At 47.2% G+C, this 22,436-nt stretch overlaps 1 protein-coding gene and 2 non-coding genes across 3 annotated transcripts; all 3 read right to left on the minus strand.

Annotated features, from left to right (window-relative positions):
• Positions 1-9,926: 9,926 nt before the first annotated feature.
• TRNAP-AGG (transfer RNA proline (anticodon AGG)) lies at positions 9,927-9,998 on the minus strand. The gene has a single exon. It is a non-coding gene; the product is annotated as a tRNA-Pro (tRNA).
• Positions 9,999-10,340: 342 nt separating this feature from the next.
• On the minus strand, positions 10,341-10,412 carry TRNAP-AGG (transfer RNA proline (anticodon AGG)). The gene has a single exon. It is a non-coding gene; the product is annotated as a tRNA-Pro (tRNA).
• A 44-nt stretch (positions 10,413-10,456) lies between these two features.
• LOC123065075 (peroxidase 25) lies at positions 10,457-12,168 on the minus strand. Its single transcript, XM_044488442.1, has 4 exons — positions 11,821-12,168; positions 11,460-11,639; positions 11,190-11,352; positions 10,457-11,084 (listed from the first exon to the last, which is right to left on the minus strand). The coding sequence occupies exons 1-4, from the start codon at positions 12,034-12,036 to the stop codon at positions 10,663-10,665; spliced, it is 981 nt and encodes a 326-aa protein (XP_044344377.1). The 5' UTR covers positions 12,037-12,168; the 3' UTR covers positions 10,457-10,662.
• Between the last annotated feature and the right edge of the window lie 10,268 nt (positions 12,169-22,436).

Raw genomic sequence — 22,436 nt, forward strand, 5'->3', positions numbered from 1 at the left:
CAACATCCACTCAAATTATCTGTGAAGTAAGAACATAACAATATCCACTACATGCCTCAGCACTCATTGGACTGTACACATCAAAATGTATTACTTCCAACAAGTTGCTATCTTGTTCCATCTTACTGAAAACGAGGCTTTTCAGTCATCTTGCCCATGTGGTATGATCTGCATGTCCCAAGTGATTCAAAATCAAGTGAGTCAAAACGGTCCATTTGCATGGAGTTTCTTCACGCATATACACCAATAGACATGGTTCGCATGTCTCAAACTTTTCAAAAACGAGTGAGCCCAAAGATCCATCAATATGGAGCTTCTTCATGCGTTTTATACCGATATGACTTACGTGGCAGTGCCACAAGTAGGTGGTACTATCATTACTATCTTTTGGCATGAACATGTGTATCACTACGATCGAGATTTAATAAACCATTCATTTTAGGTGTAAGACCATTGAAGGTATTATTCAAATAAACAGAGTAACCATTATTCTCCTTAAATGAATAACCGTATTGCGATAGACGTAATCCAATCATGTCTATGCTCAACGCAAACACCAAATAACAATTATTTAGGTTTAATACCAATCTCTTTGGTAGAGGGAGCGTGCGATGCTTGATCATATCAAGCTTGGAAAAACTTCCAACACATATCGTCAGCTCACCTCTAGCCAGTCTCCGTTTATTCTGTAGCCTTTTGTTTCGAGTTACTAACACTTAGCAACCGAACCGGTATCTAATACCCTGGTGCTACTAGGAGTACTAGCAAAGTACACATTAACACAATGTATATCCAATATACTTCTATCGACCTTGCCAGCCTTCTTATTTACCAAGTATCTAGGGTAATTCTGCTCTAGTGGTTGTTCCCCTTATTACAGAAGCACTTAGTCTCGGGTTTGGGTTTTACCTTGGGTTTCTTCACTAGAGCAGCAGCTGATTTGCCGTTTCATGAAGTATCCCTTCTTGCCCTTGCCCTTCTTGAAACTAGTGGTTTCACCAACCATCAACAATTGATGCTCCTTCTTGATTTCTACTTTCGCGGTGTCAAACATCGCGAATACCTCAAGGATCATCATATCTATCCCTGATATGTTATAGTTCATCACGAAGCTCTAATAGCTTGGTGGCAATGTCTTTGGAGAACCATCACTGTCTTATCTGGAAGATCAACTCCCACTCGATTCAAATGATTGTTGTACTCAGACAATCTGAGCACAAGCTCAACAATTGAGCTTTTCTCCTTAGTTTGCAGGTTAAGAAAGTCATCGGAGGTCTTATACCTCTTGACATGGGCACGAGCCTGAAATCCCAATTTCAGCCCTCAAAACATCTCATATGTTTCGCGATGTTTCAAAAACGTCTTTGGTGCCTCAGCTCTAAACCGTTTAACTGAACTATCACGTAGTTATCAAAACGTGTATGTCAGATGTTCGCAACAACCACAGACAACGTTCGAGGTTCAGCACACTGAGCGGTGCATTAAGGACATAAGCCTTCTATGAAGCAATGAGGACAATCCTCAGTTTACGGACCTAGTCCGCATAATTGCTACTATCAACTTTCAACTAATTTTTCTCTAGGAACATATCTAAACAGTAGAACTATAGCGTGAGCTACGACATAATTTGCAAAAACCTTTTGACTATGTTCAGGATAATTAAGTTCATCTTATGAACTCCCACTCAGATAGACATCCCTCTAGTCATCTAAGTGATTACATGATCCGAGTCAAACTAGGCCGTGTCCGATCATCACGTGAGACGGACTAGTCATCATCGGTGAACATCTTCATGTTGATCGTATCTTCTATACGACTCATGTTCGACCTTTCGGTCTCCGTGTTCCGAGGCCATGTCTGTACATGCTAGGCTCGTCAAGTTAACCCTAAGTGTTTCGCGTGTGTAAATCTGTCTTACACCCGTTGTATGTGAACGTTAGAATCTAACACCCGATCATCACGTGGTGCTTCGAAACACGAACTGTTGCAACGGTGCACAGTTAGGGGAGAACACTTCTTGAAATTGTTGTAAGGGATCATCTTATTTACTACCGTCGTTCTAAGCAAATAAGATGTATAAACATGATAAACATCACATGCAATCAAATAGTGACATGATATGGCCATCATCACTTTGCTCCTTTTGATCTCCATCTTCGGGGCTCCATGATCATCATCGTCACCGGCATGACACCATGATCTCCATCATCATGATCTCCATCATCGTGTCTGCATGAAGTTGCCTCGCCAACTATTACTTCTACTACTATGGCTAACGGTTAGCAATAAAGTAAAGTAATTACATGACGTTTAAGTTGACACGCAGGTCACAAATAAATAAAGACAACTCCTATGGCTCCTGCCGGTTGTCATACTCATCGACATGCAAGTCGTGATTCCTATTACAAGAACATGATCAATCTCATACATCACATATATCATTCATCACATCCTTTTGGCCATATCACATCACATAGCATACCCTGCAAAAACAAGTTAGACGTCCTCTAATTGTTGTTTGCATGTTTTACGTGGTTGCTATGGGTTTCTAGCAAGAACGTTTCTTACCTACGCATGAACCACAACGTGATATGCCAATTGCTATTTACCCTTCATAAGGACCCTTTTCATCGAATCCGATCCGACTAAAGTGGGAGAGACAGACACCCGCCAGCCACCTTATGCAACTAGTGCATGTTTGTCGGTGGAACCGGTCTCACGTAAGCGTACGTGTAAGGTTGGTCCGGGCCGCTTCATCCCACGATGCCGCCGAATCAAGATAAGACTAGTAACGGCAAGCATATTGAACAATATCGATGCCCACAACTACTTTGTGTTCTACTCGTGCAAAGAATCTACGCAATAGACCTAGCTCATGATGCCACTGTTGGGGAACGTAGCAGAAATTCAAAATTTTCCTACGCGTCACCAAGATCTATCTATGGAGAAACCAGCAACGAGGGGAAGGAGAGTGCATCTACATACCCTTGTAGATCGCTAAGCGGAAGCGTTCAAGTGAACGGGGTTGATGGAGTCGTACTCGTCGTGATTCAGATCACCGATGATCCTAGTGCCGAACGGACGGCACCTCCGCGTTCAACACACGTACAGCTCGATGATGTCTCCCACGCCTTGATCCAGCAAGGAGAGAGGGAGAGGTTGAGGAAGACTCCATCCAGCAGCAGCACAACGGCATGGTGGTGATGGAGGAGCGTGGCAATCCTGCAGGGCTTCGCCAAGCACCTACGGGAGAGGAGGAGGTGTCACGGGAGGGAGGGAGGCGCCAAGGGCTCAGGTATGGATGCCCTCCCTCCCCTCCACTATATATAGGGGCAGGGGAGAGGGGGGAGGCGTAGCCTTGCCCCTTCCTCCAAGAAAGGGGTGCGGCTAAGAGGGGGGGAGGAGTCCATCCTCCCCAAGGCACCTCGGAGGTGCCTTCCCCCTTGAGGACTCTTCCCTCTAGGGTTCCCTAGGCGCATGGGCCTCTTGGGGCTGGTGCCCTTGGCCCATGTAGGCCAAGGCGCACCCCCTACAGCCCATGTGGCCCCCCGGGGCAGGTGGCCCCACTCGGTGGGCCCCCGGGACCCTTCCGGTGGTCCCGGTACAATACCGATGACCCCGAAACTTGTCCCGATGGCCGAAACAGGACTTCCTATATATAAATCTTTACCTCCGGACCATTCCGGAACTCCTCGTGACGTCCGGGATCTCATCCGGGACTCCGAACAACATTCGGTAACCACATACAAGCTTCCTTTATAACCCTAGCGTCATCGAACCTTAAGTGTGTAGACCCTACGGGTTCGGGAGACATGCAGACATGACCGAGACGTTCTCCGGTCAATAACCAACAGCGGGATCTGGATACCCATGTTGGCTCCCACATGTTCCACGATGATCTCATCGGATGAACCACGATGTCAAGGACTTAATCAATCCCGTATACAATTCCCTTTGTCTAGCGGTATGGTACTTGCCCGAGATTCAATCGTCGGTATACCGATACCTTGTTCAATCTCGTTACCGGCAAGTCTCTTTACTCGTTCCGTAACACATCATCCCGTGATCAACCCCTTGGTCACATTGTGCACATTATGATGATGTCCTACCAAGTGGGCCCAGAGATACCTCTCCGTTTACACGGAGTGACAAAATCCCAATCTCGATTCGTGCCAACCCAACAGACACTTTCAGAGATACCCGTAGTGTACCTTTATAGCCACCCAGTTACGTTGTGACGTTTGGCACACCCAAAGCACTCCTACGGTATCCGGGAGTTGCACAATCTCATGGTCTAAGGAAATGATACTTGACATTAGAAAAGCTTTAGCATACGAACTACATGATCTTGTGCTAGGCTTAGGATTGGGTCTTGTCCATCACATCATTCTCCTAATGATGTGATCCCGTTATCAACGACATCCAATGTCCATGGTCAGGAAACCGTAACCATCTATTGATTAACGAGCTAGTCAACTAGAGGCTTACTAGGGACATGGTGTTGTCTATGTATCCACACATGTATCTGAGTTTCCTATCAATACAATTCTAGCATGGATAATAAACGATTATCATGAACAAGGAAATATAATAATAATCAATTTATTATTGCCTCTAGGGCATATTTCCAACATTCACAATGTCTGCAGTTGCGGGCGCGGGTAGTACACCTAATGATGCTTCCAAGACGTAATTCTTCTGTGTAGCAATGAGGATAATCCTCAAGTTGTGGACCCAGTCCGTGTAGTTGCTGCCATCATCTTTCAACTTAGCTTTCTCTAGAAACGCATTAAAATTCAAAGGAACTGTAGCATGGGCCATTGATCTACAACAACATAGACATGCAAAATACAATCAGGTACTAAGTTCATGATAAACTAAAGTTCAATTAATCATATTATTTAAGAACTCCCACTTAGATAGACATCCCTCTAATCATCTAAGTGATCACGTGATCCAAATCAACTAAACCATGTCCGATCATCACGTGAGATGGAGTAGTTTTCAATGGTGAACATCACTATGTTGATCATATCTACTATATGATTCACGCTAGACCTTTCGGTCTCAGTGTTCCGAGGCCATATTTGCATATGCTAGGCTCGTCAAGTTTAACCCGAGTATTCTGCGTGTGTAAAACTGGCTTGCACCCGTTGTATGTGAACGTAGAGCTTATCACACCCGATCATCATGTGGTGTCTCGGCACGACGAACTTTCGCAACGGTGCATACTCAAGGAGAACACTTGTACCTTGAAATTTAGTAAGGGATCAACTTATAATGCTACCGACGTTCTGAGCAAAATAAGATGCATAAAGGATAAACATCACATGCAATCAAAATATATGGCATGATATGGCCATTATCATCTTGTGTTCATGATCTCCATCACCGAAGCATCGTCATGATCTCCAACATCACCAGCGCGACACCTTGATCTCCATCATAGCATCGTTGTCGTCTCGCCAACTATTGTTAGTACGACTATCGCTACCGCTTAGTGATAAAGTAAAACAATTACATGGTGATTGCATTGCATACAATAAAGCGACAACCATATGGCTCCTGCCAGTTGCCGATAATTGTGTTACAAAACATGATCATCTCATACAACAATTTATATCACATCATGCTTGACCATATCACATCACAACAAGCCCTGCAAAAACAAGTTAGACGTCCTCTACTTTGTTGTTGCAAGTTTTACATGGCTGCTGCGGGCTTCTATCAAGAACCGTTCTTACCTACGCATCAAAACCACAACAATTTTTCGTCAAGTGTGCTGTTTTAACCTTCAACAAGGACCGAGCGTAGCCACACTCGATTCAACTAAAGTTGGAGAAACAGACACTCACCAGCCACCTATGTGCAAAGCACATCGGTAGAACCAGTCTCGCGTAAGCGTACGCATAATGTCTGTCTGAGCCGCTTCATCCAACAATACCGCCGAATCAAAGTATGACATGCTGGTAAGCAGTATGACTATTATCGCCCACAACACTTTGTGTTCTACTCGTGCATATAACATCTACGCATAGACCTGGTCGGATACCACTGTTGGGGAACGCGGTAATTTCTAAAAATTTCCTACGATCACGCAAGATCAATCTATGTGATGCATAGCAACGAGAGGGGAGAGTGTGTCCACGTATCCTCGTAGATCGAAAGCGGAAGCGTTTAGTTAACACGGTTGATGTAGTCGAATGTCTTCACGATCCAACCGATCCAAGCACCGAACGTACGGCACCTCCGTGTTCAGAACACGTTCAGCTCAGGGACGTCCCTCGTACTCTTGATCCAGTTGAGGCCGAGAGAGAGTTTCGTAAGCACGACGGCGTGGTGACGGTGATGATGAAGTTACCCGGTGCAGGGCTTCGCCTAAGCACTACGATGATATGACCGAGGTGTGTAACTGTGGAGGGGGGCACCGCACACGGCTACACAATGTCAACTTGTGTGTCTATGGGGTTCCCCCCTCCCCCGTATATAAAGGAGTGGAGGAGGGGGAGGGCCGTCCCTCTATGGCGCGCCCTGGAGGAGTCCTACTCCCACCGGGAGTAGGATTCCCCCCTTCCCTAGTTGGACTAGGAGAGAAGGAAGGGGGAGAGACGGAGGAAGGAAAGGGGGGCTCCCAATTTGGATTGGGCTTGGGGGGGGGGGCGCCCTCCACCTGCCGCCGCCTCCTCTCTCCCACTATGGCCCAATAAGTACACTCCCCGGGGGGTTCCGCTAACCCCCGTTACTCCGGTAAATGCCCGAACTCATCCGGAACCATTCCGATATCCAAACATAGTCGTCCAATATATCAATCTTCATGTCTCGACCATTTCGAGACTCCTCGTCATGTCCGTGATCACATCAGGAACTCCGAACTATCTTTGGTACATCAAAACACATAAACTCATAATACTAATCGTCATCGAACGTTAAGCGTGCGGACCCTACGGGTTCGAGAACTATGTAGACATGACCGAGACACGTCTCCGGTCAATAACCAATAGCGGAACCTGGATGCTCATATTAGTTCCTACATATTCTACGAAGATCTTTATCGGTCAAACCGCATAACAACATACGTTGTTCCCTTTGGTATCGGTATGTTACTTGCCCGAGATTCGATCGTCGATATCTCAATACCTAGTTCAATCTTGTTACCGGCAAGTCTCTTTACTTGTTCTGTAATACTACATCCCGCAACTAACTCATTAGTTACAATGCTTGCAAGGCTTATAGTGATGAGTATTACCGAGAGGGCCCAGAGATACCTCTCTGAAACACAGAGTGACAAATCCTAATCTCGATCTATGCCAACCCAACAAACACCTTAGGAGACACCTGTAGAGCACCTTTATAATCACCCAATTACGGTGTGACGTTTGGTAGCACACAAAGTGTTCCTCCGGTATTCGGAAGTTGCATAATCTCATAGTCTGATGAATTTGTATAAGTCATGAAGAAAGCAGTAGCAATGAAACTAACACGATCATAATGCTAAGCTAACGGATGGGTCATGTCCATCACATCATTCTCCTAATGATGTGATCTCGTTCATCAAATGACAACACATGTCGATGGTTAGGAAACATAACCATCTTTGATTAACGAGCTAGTCAAGCAGAGGCATACTGGGGACTATATATTTTGTCTATGTATTCACACATGTACTAAGTTTCCATTTAATACAATTCTAGCATGAATAATAAACATTTATCATGAATTAAGGAAATAAATAATAACTTTATTATTGCTTCTAGGGCATATTTCCTTCAGGTATGTATTGCTTCAACTTCACATTTTATACAAGAATTTGGTGCATGTTGTTTGTAGTTTTTATAGCTTAGTTTAAATTGAACATTGTAGATGAGTTTGTCATATGATTCTTTCGAAGAAGAATTTGATATGGAAGAGGAGGAGGATCTTGCAATGATCCTACTATGCACATCAATAAAAAACCGAAGCACGGTGGTTCGGTTATGGGTCGGCAGAAAATTTGGAAGTATAGGATCGATGCCCACAACATATTGATCAGGCACTATTTTGCGGATAATGCCGTGTACCCCGAGTTGTCCTTTCGGCGCTGTTTAGGATGAGCACCGAGTTGTTCAGGCGCATTGCAGAGAAACTAGCGAGCCATGATCGGTTTTTTCAGCAATGGAGGAATGCCACCGGAGAGCTCGAGCATAACACCTTTCAGAAGGTGACAGCCGCTTTGCCTATGTTGGCATACGATATCCCCGCTGATTTAGTTGATGATTACTTGGCCATGGGTGATAGTCAAGCCATCATGTGTATCAAGCGCTTCGCAGTCGAAATTGTGCAAGTGTTTGGCCAGGCGTATTTGAGATCTCCCAATGCTGAAGACGCCGCAAGGCTATTGGAGACGAACAAAGCTCCTGGCTTCCCAAGTATGCTTGGCTCAATGGATTACATGCATTGGAGTTGGAAGAATTGTCTTAAGGCATGGCATGGGCAATTCCACGGCCAAAAAAGGGTTCCACTATAATCCTTGAAGCGGTGACCGATCAAGAGACTTGGATTTAGCATGCTTTTTTTGGAATGCCTGGATCTTTGAATGACATCAACGTTGTCAACCGATCATCACTGATGAATAAGATTGCAAATGGTGAACTGCCACCGATGCAGTTTATAGCAAATGGTCGTACATACAACTATGGCTACTATCTTGCAGATGACATCTACCCAAAGTGGCAAACTTTTGTGAAGCCGTTGAAAAAACCGGAAGGTAAGAAAAATCTTGATTTTCACAGTGCTCAGGCGGCGGCTAGAAAAGATATGGAGAGAGCTTTTGGGATTTTGCAAGCCCAATTTGCTATTGTGAGAGAACCGACTAGATTTTGGGATCAAAAGATACTTTGGTACATCATGCACGCTTGTGTGATCATGCACAACATGATCATCGAGAATGAGCGTGGCCAAGATTTAGACTACTCTCACTATGAGCTCTTGGGACAACCCGTGCGAGTGCGGCGGAGGGCTGAACGGGTGGCCCATTTTGTTGTCTCCTATCATGCCATTCGGCGTCCCGAAACGCATAATGATCTTCAGAAGGATCTCATTGAGGAGTTGTGGAAATGGAATGACTGACAAAGAGCATAATGATTTGTGCGTTTGATGTTGTATTGTCGAACTATTTGTTGTATTGAAAGATAAGTTATTTGTTTGAGTTGTAATAACGAAATTGAACTATTTTTGTTGATTTATTTTGTTTGTGTTTGATCTTTTTGCTTGTGTTTTGAGCGCATATGTTGTTTGAGCGATAGCACGCGCGTTGCATTTTAGCTCGCCTGCTGGAGCTACGCGCGCGCTGCATTTTATAGCGGTCGCTGGAGCCAGCGCTGGCCGCCGCGCCAAAACAGGCGAATGGCGCGCCGCAAACTGATTTTTAGCGCGCCGCGTGTTGGGCGGCTGTTGGAGATGCTCTTAGTGTTATAGAGGATTGGTGCTACACTGCCATATGCGACGCTTCTTTTTCTAGGTGGTGAGAAGATGGGCGAGACTGATGTGTTTTGTAAGTTTGGTTGCTGCCGATTAATTTGAGAAATAATTGACTCAGTCAAAATCCTGAATCAAATCAAAAATTGATTGCTTAAATGAACGAATGAGCTCCTTGATAAATTGTTGATCTAGTCAAAATCGTGAACCGAATCCAGCTGTAACACCTGAAGTAAACAGAAAGACTCTAAAATTAGGGAGCATTATGTATTAGATGATTTGGTTGAATCACTTAAATAAATCTGTGGTATGTGGTTTTCACTCGCTTGGGCATCTGAATTTCTACTCTGGGTCAATCTTCGAGTGATCTTGCTTCTTTGAGAATGCTAAGGTGGATCATCTACACAATGTCTTGGTTTTAGAGTATATATGTTGTCCAACAGTACAGAGGGGGAAAATCAGAAAAAAAAAATGGGGCATTCCGAGAATTGAACTCGGGACCTCTCGCACCCTAAGCGAGAATCATACCACTAGACCAAATACCCTTGTTTGATTTGATTTAATCTATTTACTTTAAGATATGGCCTCTGGCCTTAGCTTTAGTTTGATTAACAACACAATATTACCGTCAGCATATCTGAAGCAGATGATCATGGAACAAACATTAGCCTTGGCTCACACAGCATAGAGTGAAAGAAAAACACGCAAAGATACTTTTGCACCAGGCACGTATTCTACTCTGGATCAAACTTCCAGTGAACCAGTGATCTTGCTTCTTCGAGAAATGCTAATACTACAACAGATCAGTTGCATCATCTACACAGTGTGTTGGTTTCAGAGTGTACGTTGTCCAACAGTACGAGGAAAAAAACACAGGAAAAAATAATGGGGCAATCCGAGAATTGAACTCGGGACCTCTCGCACCCTAAGCGAGAATCATACCACTAGACCAATTGCCCTTATGTGTTTATAATTAATGTACGACACTTGTTGTTTCCTTAGCTTCAGCTGGATATAACACCACAATATTGTCGTCAGCATATCTAAAGCAGATGATCATGAAACAAACATTAGCCTTGGCTCACACAGCAGAGAGTGAAAGGAAAACATGCAAACAAAAGATACTTGGACACCAGCACCTATGCTGCTCACCACTTAATTGGTAGCGTGTTATTATTACAAGCATGGCATACGGAATTGCATGTACCATCAGTTGAACCTGGAGCACTTTCTCCTGATCTCGCCCTGCCTGCCGGTCTTGACGGCGACGCCGCCCAGGCTGACCATGGCCTTGGGGAACTCGTAGGTGAAGCGCAGCCCGAAGAGCCCCCGGATGTTGCCGGCGTACTTCTGCACCACCCCCTGCGTCGCGTCGTCGCCCCACAGCCGCTGGTCCGACTCCAGCGCGGCGTTGCCGTCCCTCACGTTCTTGAAGAAGGCCGCGTCGAACGACCCCGCGCCGTCCCTGTCCAGCGCCACCCGCCGCGCCGGGTCGCCGTTCGGCGGGCACAGCGATCGCAGCTGCGGCAGGAATGCCGGGCTGATCGACGGGTCCGCGTTCCCTGTCGCCGTGAAGTTGTACAGCCGGTACCGGACGAACGCGCAGTCCGTCTTCCCGATCGTGTGCGCGCCTGCAGACCATCGCCGAGATATCGACAGGGCAGCAGATGTTACACCGGACGATTGACTTAACATTATGTGCCATGCATCTGTATGGAGCATGGAGGAAGATTTACCGACTAGTGTGACGAGATCGTGGTCGGACATGCCCTGGTCTGCGAACTTCTGGCGCTGGACGGACACAGGTTCGGCCGGAGACGGCAGGGCCTTGGCGTCTGCAGCTGATGAGATCCTCCCATCTCTTCGTCCCAGAGGCACTGACCAGCTTGGCCCGCCGGTCTTGGCATCGTTACAGTTACAGAACGTAACAAACAAACAGTTCAGACATCGGGCTCTCAGTCAAACAGTTCTTAGCAGGAGTTCAGTCAGAAACAAAACTTGCCTACCAGATCAACGGAATCACGTGCAGCGAGGGCCAGTATGTCGGCGCAGGATACCACCCCAGGGCACGTTGATTCCAGCTGGGACTTGGCGTCGTCTATCACCTCGAATCCCCTGAGACCGAAATTCTGCGGTGCACTCCTCTCGGATGATGCTCCAGAAATCAAAACAGAGGCATCACAACCCTACAAAGTAGCATGTCAGACAGCAAAGCCTAACTGCCCTAGGTCATTTACTTACTTCCCTTTACATATGCATTTTGCTGTCTACTGCGAAATGAAAAGGAACAATATGACATGTGATTCAGAGTAAATTTATGAAAATGACAGAACTGCATACTGTAGAGGACAGAATTACTGAACTTACTTGGACAAAGCAGTCATGGAAGTGCAGCCTGAGCAAGCCTGGGGCAATGGTGGCATCGTTGTTGTAGTACTTCTCGACAGTAGACCTCACGATGTCCTCCGCATCAGGGCAGCTGGAGTCGTAGAATCCTCTCTGCAGCCCTTGGCTTTGGACCAAAGAGCCTCTCAGCACAGCATTGAACAGAAAGAAAATGGTTGCTATTTCTGACGCTACCATGGCATGAGCAGGGGCTATCAACAACAATTCTACTTGTGCCAATCATGTAATCGTATCGTTCGTTATATAGAGTCTCTCGGCTTGTAATATCTTCCAATTGCCACAATCTTGTCGCAATTTTGGTCAGTCGTCAGTGGTGTTATGCAGAGGCCGGATGATACTCTTAATGCTTTGTATCACTTTGATGCTACATTTTGAGATAATAAAAGCGCCCTTTATCGAAAAGAAAAAAGTCGTCAGTGGTGTAGCAAGTGGATCATGCACTACTGAATTGTGTGGATTACAGCTAGAATATCAACCTGCATATTTTATAATTGATATATCCCTCATCAAATTGTGTTCTGTTGTGGAAGATAGCAGCAGCCACTCAGGCCGCAGTTTGTAAGTGCTAGATTGCCATACTGCACCCACATGACCAAGCCATGGCAAATTTGTAGTACATTAACTAACAATCAGATGTGGAACATATGTTTCTGATTAGTGGCTAGAGATCAGTAGCATTTGATGGTTACGGAAAGCTGGTAATGTTATTGAGCTAATCTTTTAACATGGAAAAACACCGTTATGACAACCATTTCAAGGCAAGGTGATTAACGTTTTTAAGCTCCTTGGTCTAGAGAGAGTAGAGTGAAAAGAGAGGCAGCCCACTAAATTTTGAGCAATTTGGTCACAATCACCTCGAAAATAAAAGTCAGATGTTCAGATAGATGCATAATTCAGGGAACGAATTAGTGAACTCCATCCACATGACCAACTCCCATTTTTACCAACAGATAGCCCACAAGTAGTACTACCTCCATCCCAGCGTCCCAAAATTGAACAGCAAAAACGTCCTATATTTTTAGACGGAGGTAGTGCTTCAATTGTAACTTGTGGCTCAGGGAGAAAATGGGAATGGGGAGGTCTACAGTCAGAAAAGGCTTGCTAGTATATGTACACTCGTGATGAACATGGGAAACAAAGTGCTAGTGGAAGGGTTTCTCACAGGTGGGCTTTGACATGTTTGGGCTCCCACCATACTCATTTTGCAATTCACGCAGACCAAACACAAAGCGTTGCACATGCTTCTTGCAAACTGATAAGAAAGGCATCAGTGTCCTAGCACTACTGACTGATGATCACAGATTCACAGTCCAACACCAACAGATAGACTGTACCTACTTTTTTGGTGTCATCTTCAGAGCACCAACGGTTGTGTCGCTCTGGAGAATATTACTTTTGGGTCAAGTACGGGCACTTCATTGATTAAATGCATCATTACATAGCCCTCACGTGTGGCTCCCGCAGGTCTAAACGTGGACCGAAAGTGGACTGCAGTTTAATTGCGTCAGCCGGGTCTTAAACTCAAGACCTCTTTGCTCCGATACCATGTAAAAGTGCATGCTCTAACCAATGCAATCAAAATACCGATCTTATGGAAGAGAGTAGGCAATTCTAAGAAAATAGGCAATTTTCGACTAATTTAATCCATAAGTAGATAACTAGCATGGCATTGACAGAACTAACAACGTACTGGTACAGATCTAAACAAGCACGTACTACGCAAATAGTAAACAAATCTACACATGATGCTAGCACTGCTAATACAAAAATTATCAGGAGAGGGATAAACGCGGTATACCCTCCAGTAGGCCATGCAGAAGCCACCGCCATGGTGGCAGCAGCGGAAGCGTCCTCGGCGGCCTTCTTGCCGGCCTCGGTCTTCTCGACGGCGGCGCGTTCGGCGGCGCTGGACATGGTGATGACGCGGACGTAGAGGAAGTAGTGGATCGGAGGCGAGCAGTCGCGTAGTCGCTTCCCAAAAACCTATTCGTCTCTCTCCCGTACAGGTACGGAGTTTCGGAGACCTGCTCTCCCGTCGACCGTGAACGCGGCGGACGGGATGGAGTCAGCGGCGGCAGCAGCAGCAAAGGAACGACGGTGGGCGGTTCGCGTGGAGCAGATGTGATCTGATCGTGGCGGTTAGGGTTAGGGGACATTGCACACTTGTATAGACGCGGCCGTGGAGAGACATGGGCTTGACCCACGTCCGAGTCCGTGACAGCCCACGATCTGACGTCTCAGATCGTGGCCCTGCTGTCAGAACCTCTCAACCCGCGCCGAGGCGAGGCGGGCGGCGGAGGAGGAGCGCGCAAGGGCCTCTTCTCTTCTCAAGCTCCAATAGCATGTAGAAGAGCCACCCTTATAAACCACTCCAACTTTCCTTCCACTAGCATGGTGGGACTAAACTTTCCATCACCTTGTCATGCCACCTACATGGGCCGTTAAAGATCAAATCTGAAATTGTCATATGGGCTCTAGGCCCATCTCACATTTCAACAGGCAATAAATTTGTACGTCAACAAGAAACATATCTCTATTTTCTTAATGTCGCAGTCCAGGATGCCAACCTTGGAGGGGTCTTGAACAGTCTACTGAATCCGTTGAACGATAGAGAGGCGATCGGGAGCCACAATAACCTTCTTGAAAACCTTCTTCATGAGCAAGGGTGACAACATGGTGAGTCGACATATCTTCTGCAATTTCAGACGAAATAACGGTTCATGTTGGAGATTTCTGAGGAGAGCTCACCATACCAAAATCACCATATGCTATTTGTTTTGTGGGACCTGTATAATGCATTCGTTAACACGACTACCATAAGAAGGTGATCATCAATTTTATCTTTAGAAGCAAGATTCGACCAAGTAATATTTACGCTTTCTCTTAGTCGAGTAGTAACCGGATCATAAATGCACCACTTTGTGAACAAGTTTTGACGCAGGACTTTGTCAAATATTGAATGAAGATGAGTATGAGAGAATTTAAAGCGGTGACAAGATGGGAAGACATGTCCGTTGTCACAAAACCCGGGGAATCATTTATATGTAAACTGAAACGAGGATGTTTCCTCGAGCGTCGCTCCGTGTTCTGTCCATTGTCGGGTCTGATCGTGCTCCCCTCATTCTAGACGACGGGCTTCATTTCGTTTCTTTTCCCCGCTTCCAATTCGATGCCTCTTGGCTGCTAGTAGATGGCTTCAGTGACTTGATCTCGACCAAAATTACTTCCTTCTTGGCTGCTGATCGGCGCTCCTTCGGCCCAATGGATGATTGGCACCAATGTTCTTATGTCCTGCGCAAATTCTTGCGTGGTTGGGCTCGTAACCGCGCTGCGGACATGCGTAGAGATAAGATGCGCCTTACGGATCAAATTGGCTCTCTCGATACGCGGGTTGATGGCCCTGGCCTCTCTGACCACGAATGGCACGTGTGTTATTCTTTGGAAGAGGCCTTGATGCAGTTGCATCGTCAGGCTGAGGTGTATTGGAGGCAGAGGGGCACCATTAACTGGACCCTGAAAGGCGACTCTCCCACGGCTTACTTCTTCGCCATTGCTAACGGTAGACGTAGACGTTGCCTGATTGATAGTCTGCTGATCGATAATGCTAGGGTCTCTGACCAGAATCTGATCATGGCTCATGTTGTGGATTTCTTCTCCTCCCTCCCGTCTACTATCCAGAGATTGGGTTTAGGCTTGCTCACTCCTTCTGGGCAAACCATGAGAAGGTTTACCTTGAGGATAATGAGGCTTTGCTGATTCCCCTGTCAGATGAGGAGATCTTTGAAACCATTCGTACCGCGAACACCAACTCGGCATCGGGCCTTGACGTCTTCTCCATCCCTTTCTTCAGACAGTTTTGGCCCCAGCTTCGTGACCTCGTTCTCGCGGTCATCCAGGGTTTCTGCTTGGGGGTTGTTCACATCTCTCGGCTGAACTACGTTATTCTTACCCTCATTCCTAAAGTCAAGGGTGCTGACAAGATTACGGTACAGACCGATCGCCCTCATTAACAACTTTGCTAAATTCCCGGCTAAAGGCTTTGCCACTCGTCTTTCCCCAATCGCTCGTCGAACCCTCAAGTCCTTTCCAGTCTGCCTTTGTTAAAATCCGGTTCATTCTAGATGGTATCATGTGTCTTCACGAGATTGTTCATGACATCCGCTCACAGGGCACTAAGGCGGTTATTCTCAAGTTAGATTTCGAGAAGGCTTATGACTCGGTTAGTTGGAAGTTCTTACATCAGGTACTGTTAGCCAAGGGCTTTGATGGGGTCGTGGTTCATAGGCTCATGCAGTTGGTCACGGGCGGCCACACTACGGTTTTCGGTCAATGGGAGAATCAGTAATTTCTTCACCAATGGTAGGGGCCTGAGGCAGGGCGATCCGTCCTCCCCTCTGTTATTCAACTTCGTCGCTGATGCCCTGTCTCACATACTATCGCAGGCGGCGGCGGCTAGCACATCACCCCCGTTAGTCTCATCTCGTCCCTAATGGCATCACTCACCTCCAGTACGCGGATGACACCATCATCATGGTTGAACTTAACGATGAGTGTATTGCTCACTTGAAGTTCCTCCTGCTATGCTTTGAAGCCTTATCCAGACTCAAGATCAACTTTGCCAAGAGTGAAGTGATTTTCACAGGGGGTGTCGGATGCCGAGGCCCTTAGGGTCGCCCAACTCCTAAACTGTTCTCTTGGCTCTTTCCCTTTCAAGTATCTTGGTCTTCCTATTTCTCCTGAAAAATTATTGGCGAGAGATTTTGCCCCGGTTGTCACGAAGGTGGGCAATCGGATTATGCCTTGCAGAGGCAGATACAACACTCAAGCGGGCAAGGTTGCCCCTCTCAACGCTTGCCTCTCCTCCCTCCCCATGTTTATGATGGGCTTCTATCTTCTCTCTGGAGGGATTCATGCGGTTTTTGATAAGCACGGGGGATGCTTTCTATTGGAATTCGGCTGATAACAAGCGTAAGTATAAAATGGTGAAGTGGAAGCTTATTTGCAGACCCAAGAACCTTGGGGGGCTGGGTGTCATTAACACCTCTGTTATGAACAAATGCCTCGTCATCAAATGGTGGTGGGAAATCATGACCGCCTCGGAGCCTCTGTTATGGCTTAGCATCCTCAAAGCTAAATATTTCCCTTTATCTAGTCCCATGTTTGCCCCGTCGACGGGTGGCTCCCAATTTTGGAAAGATCTCATCAATGTCCACCCGGTGTTTCAGTCCTTGGCTAAATTTATGGTCCGTAATGGCAAATCTACTCGTTTTTTGTTGGACTGGTGGTATGGGGATTCCACTCTTGCGGTGGCGTTGCCGGTTCTCTTTTCTTATTTTCCGGACCCGGAGATCTCTATCCCTGAGCTCTCTAAGAATAACTGGGACTTGGACCTTCGTCGTTCTCTGTCTTCTGTAGAGTTGGATGACTGGCAGCGACTTGTTGCATGCATCCCCCTGCTCTAAGAGGGTGAGGACTCGGTGGTCTGGCCCCATTCCGCCTCAGGTCGTTTCACTGTTAAGTCTCTTTACGCCAAACTAGTCTCAGGGTCTCCTACTTCTAAGTTTAAGATCATCTGGCGCACACGGATCCCTCCTAAGATTAAAATCTTCCTCTGGCAAGTGTTTCATGGGAGGTTGCTTGCCGCTGACCAGATTCGCAAACGGAACGGACCTGGTTCGGATAGGTGTTTTTTGTGTGGCATGCTCGAAGATACGGAGGACATCTTCTTTCGGTGCTCATTGGCCAAATTCGTTTGCTGCTGCATCAGATCATGGCTTCACGTGTCGTGGAGCCCAGCCTCCTTTGCATACCTTAGGGCCTTGACCAATGACCTTCCGGGGACCTCTAAACGGATTGTCTGGGTGGGGTTTGCGGCGATCTGTTGGTCGTTGTGGACTACTAGAAACAAGTTTACTATTGAACACTCCTTCCCGGCTAAACCTGTTGACTGCTTATTTAAAACTTGCATATTCTTGCAGCAGTGGAGATAATTGACTAAGGAGGCTGACCACGAGGCTTTTGATATGATGACTTCAAATATTCGAGTTACTGCTTCTTCCTTGTCGCGTCGGCAACCTGGAGGATAATGGAACTAAGAGGTCCCTTCTGCTGGTGTGCTCTTCGTAATCTGGCCTGCGTGCCATGTTTGGCCTGGGAGCCATGTATCGGTATTGCTGTTTATTTTGTGCGTCTTTAGGCTGTGGCTACTTGTCTGCTTGTCTGGTGAACACTGTCTGGTGGCTTTATTTATAAAGTCAGGCTGATGCATTTCGTCTAAAAAAACAAGGATGTTGACGCATAACCACCTATGCACCAAGACTTCCGACATGACTATTTGAACTTCCTCTTCACTCTCTTTCGATACATAACACTAGAAAAATTGTGTTTCTAGTTCATAATATACAAGGGCAAGCTGACAGTTTATTCGTACTCCCTCCGTCCGAGAAAACTTGTCTAAGGGAGTATTTACATAGGTTTGCAAAATTAGCCCATCAACTCACAACTGTAAACGAATTTAGCTCCAAAACCGTCAAACAGTGTGGTGAAACAAAAGAGAAAAGGCTGATAATAACATATGTACCAACTTGAGAGAAGCAAGATTCGACCAAATAATATTTGTGTTTTCTGTTACTTGAGTAGTAACCGGATCCGCAAGTTGTCACTTTGTGAAACTTTTTTGACATGGAACTCTATAAAATATCTAGTGAACAAGCGGAAACCCAATTCAGCTCTTGGGAGTATATATTCCTGCGAGCAAAAAATGATACATGCAAACGTAAAAAGGTAAGGGAAAATTTAGAAATGTTCCATTTCACACCCAAATGCTACCTGCAAATTTTTAGGTGAAAATTTTAAGCATTTTGATTTGCGCAAAAGAAAAGCCAAGTCAAATGTTACCTTTAAATGTTACACTTAATTTTGTTTTTTCACCGATGAAGCACTGTTGTCTCATTTTGCATAAAAAATGTTAAGCATGCTTGTTACACTAACGTGAACATAAAAGAATCAGATTTTTAAAATTTATTTACTATTTATTTTAAATTTACTATTCATTCAGAAGCATATGCACCCTATAGCCAAAACAACTCTCCTGTGAACAACAGTATGAGAGAAAAATTAGAGCGGATGACAAGGCAAGTAGTGGCGGAGGTTGAACTGAAATCGTGATAATTTTTCAATGTGTGTGTGTACACATGTCCCTTGTCACAAAACCGGAGGAATCAGTTAAATGAAAACTGAAACAACGACGTTGACAAATAACCACCCCAAGATTTCCACCATGGCTCCTGATTGAACTTGCTCTTCACTCTCTTTTGGTACATAAGAGCAACTCCAACCCAGCAACTCATTTTGTCCGTTTGAGTCATCCGGACACAAAACTTGACCCAACAAAGCGACCCAAAGACTTCTGCCTCCACAACACGACAGTGACTTCTACCTCCACAAAGCGCCGCAGCGAGGCCATCGGCGCAGGTCGCCACCTCCAGGCCTCATGGCCCAGATTGGCCCCATGAAGACACACGTCCCTTGTCACAGAACCGGAGAAATCAGTTAAATGAAAACTGAAACAATGATGTTGACAAATAACCACCCCAACACTTCCAACATGGCTCTGGATTGAACTTGCTCTTCACTCTCTTTTGATACATAAGGACAACTCCAATCCAGCGATCCATTTTGTCCGTTTGGGTCATCTGGACACAAAACTGGCCCAACGAGGCGACTCAAACGGACGCATGTCCGCCGACTGTTTGTTTATTGTCCTCCTGACCCAAACTTGGCCCAAACATGGGCATAAATGGGTACGAAGCGGACAGAAGCGGAGGCTCTCGTCGACCGCTGTCGTTCGCTCGTGTCCGCCCCTAGTCCCATGTATCAGCAACTGCGACTTCAGCCTCCACAACGCGACTGCGACTTTTGCCTCCACGGCGAGGCCACCAGCGCAGGTCGCCACCTCCAGCCCTACACCGTCAGCGCGCCTGCCGTCATCCCGTCGCCCGCGGTGGAGCAACGGGTGGCACTGCCGCTGGAGCTCGTGTCCGGGCGCTCCCTCGCGGGGCTCCTCCGCGCGCTCAGCCGCTCCTCCTGGGGCTCGAGGCCCGGACGACGGCGCGAGTGACCAACCCTCCTTCTTTCATGCCGCCACCTCTCCGGAGAGCTCGGGGTGGCAGCAGCAGAGGAGGCATGAGCAGAGAAAAGATCTCGCGGGGGAGGGGATCCTTGCGAGAAGCCTTCGCCGACTCTTCGTGCCGAGTCCGGTCTTCACGCGCTCAACCAGCCGCCTCCCCATCCCGATTCACCCCATCTCTACTCTCGACGCGCCCCATGGGAGATATCGTTGCTCTGCTGCGGTGTCCTTGACGGCGGCGAATTGGAAGCCGTTGCGATAGACACCTCCGATCTGATGCAGGAATGGCTCGGGGCCCGGCGGGGGGCGAGGAGAAGAGGAGGGGCAGCGCGAGGAATTGTCGGCAGGCGCCGGTGAGGCGGGGTGCCTGCAGAGGAGGGGCGGCGCAATGAGTTCTTTGCTTTGTGCTGCGCGTTAGGTACATCGCTTGTCCGTCAGCCGGACAGGTGACCCAAACAGACAAAAAACAGACAAAATTTGTGTCCGTTTGGATCACTGCGTTGGAGTTGCTCTAACGCTAAAATAACTTCTAATATTTCTGGTTCAAAATATACATGACGAGTTGGGATGCCCGTTTTACATAGGTCGCAAAATCAGTTCGTCAACGCCCAAGTGCAAACCGATTTATAGCTCAAAAATAGTCGAACAGTGTGGCAAAACAAAAGAGAATCCTCCCTTATTACCAAAAAGACAGGGCAGCTCTGGTTGTGTTGCCGATTCCCTTCTCCCAACAGCTTTCAAGCTCTACTCCAGAAAAGAAAAAGAGTTTTCAAGCTCTGATCTGAGCCTGCTTTACAATGTCAGTAAAAGAAGTTACTCAGCTCGATACCGTAGATGAAAAGGGCCACAGCCCATGTGGTTGAAATGGTTAGGTGGACAGTGGTATTCTCAACCCATCAGGGTTCAAATCCTGGTGCTCGCATTATTTCTGGATTTATTTCAGGATTTCCGACGATGTGCTTTCAGTGGGAGGAGACGTTCCCATCGACGACGAGACGTCTATGATAGCTTCGTAAATCTCAAGATGATATGCCGGCTCAATCTCTCGGAGGTGCTCATAGGGATAGAGTGTGCGTGTGTGCGTTCATAAGGGTGAGTGTATGCGCGTGTATATGAGCGTTTGCGTCTGTACTGATGCTCAAAAAAAAACTCGATACCATATGGAGATCCAAAGGATAACGTGCGCGGCAGACTCGACGGAATCCCATCCTTGGCCAAGCAGATCTCAACCCTAGAAGATATTTGAGGATCGGCTAAAACCGTTTTCTACAGCTGGTGCTGGTTCCTGACACGTCAGTGAAAAAGCGACATCTCGGTGACCTGGCTAGGTGGCGCACTGCGATTCGTCGACAGGGACACACTCAGACTACTCAGAGCCAAACAGATCAGTTCACGATTGGAAATGACAGTAGGTAAAGGCGAGGTGTCGGCACGGGATGTGCATGACCATCCATCCAGGCGCGGCATTCGGTCCAAGTCCAACTGCTTGCGTGCAGTGGCGTGGATGCTCCCAGCCTTGGGCGGAGGCCCCACGACGTCGGCAGTAGGCACGATCACCACCGTCCACCGGCCAACACGATCGCCTTCTGGAAGCCGGCCAAGTCAATGCTCTCACGGTCTCGCCACTTGGGCGGGCCGGCCTATTCTCGGGAGGCTGAAATAAATCCGTGACCTCCTAGGTCCGGATCGTACGGAGAACTAGGGCTAGAAATAATGCGTCTTGTGACTTCATTTCGAACATGGCCTGCTTATTTATAACTTTTTTGCGGGGTTAGAGCAATTTTAATGGGGCGACCATTTCGTTCGTTCATGTCCGTTTGGGTCTGCACAAACAAAAACGACGGCCCAACGCAGAGACCCATTTTTATTCTGCGTCCGTTGTCCGCGCGGATTCATTTTCGTACCGAATTTGAGTCATATTTGGGTCCGAGGCGGACACAAAGCGGGCGTTTTCTGTCTCCTCCTCGTTCGTCTACGTCCGCTGCACGCCTCGTCTAGCCCACCTGCCATCCACCCACCTTTGGGTCCGAGGCGGACACAAAGCAGACGTTTTCTGTCTCCTCCTCGTCCGTCTACGTCTGCTGCACACCTCGCCTCTGCCGCCCCGTAGCAGCCACGCCATCGCCAATCCTTGCTCCGGCGAGACGCCGCAGACGCCGCCGCCACTCAAGCCCGTGGCCGCGCTGGCCTCGCCGCGCTCGCCCCCTGGCCTCGCCGCGCTCGCCAAGCTCGCACCAAAGGCAGGCGCTCGCCCCGCTCGCCGCGCTCGCACCGAAGGTAGGACTGCTGGGGAACGTTGCAGAAAATAAAATTTTTCCTACGGTTTCACCAAGATCCATCTATGAGTTCATCTAAGCAACGAGTGAAAGGGGAGATGCATCTACATACCACTATGTAGATCGCGAGCGAAAGCGTTCAAAAGAACGGGGTTGAAGTAGTCGTTCTCGTC

This window comes from Triticum aestivum, chromosome 3B (genome assembly GCF_018294505.1).
Source record: "Triticum aestivum cultivar Chinese Spring chromosome 3B, IWGSC CS RefSeq v2.1, whole genome shotgun sequence".
NCBI lineage: Eukaryota > Viridiplantae > Streptophyta > Magnoliopsida > Poales > Poaceae > Triticum > Triticum aestivum.

Bases quoted from the DNA above. Each gene is read 5' to 3' on its own strand.
- LOC123065075 (XM_044488442.1), bottom strand. From the start codon at position 12,036: ATGGTAGCGTCAGAAATAGCAACCATTTTCTTTCTGTTCAATGCTGTG. The intron at 11,640-11,820 runs GTAAGTTCAGTA...GCTACTTTGTAG, and splicing joins TCCATGACTGCTTTGTCCAA to GGTTGTGATGCCTCTGTTTT. The intron at 11,353-11,459 runs GTAGGCAAGTTT...AACGATGCCAAG, and splicing joins CACGTGATTCCGTTGATCTG to ACCGGCGGGCCAAGCTGGTC.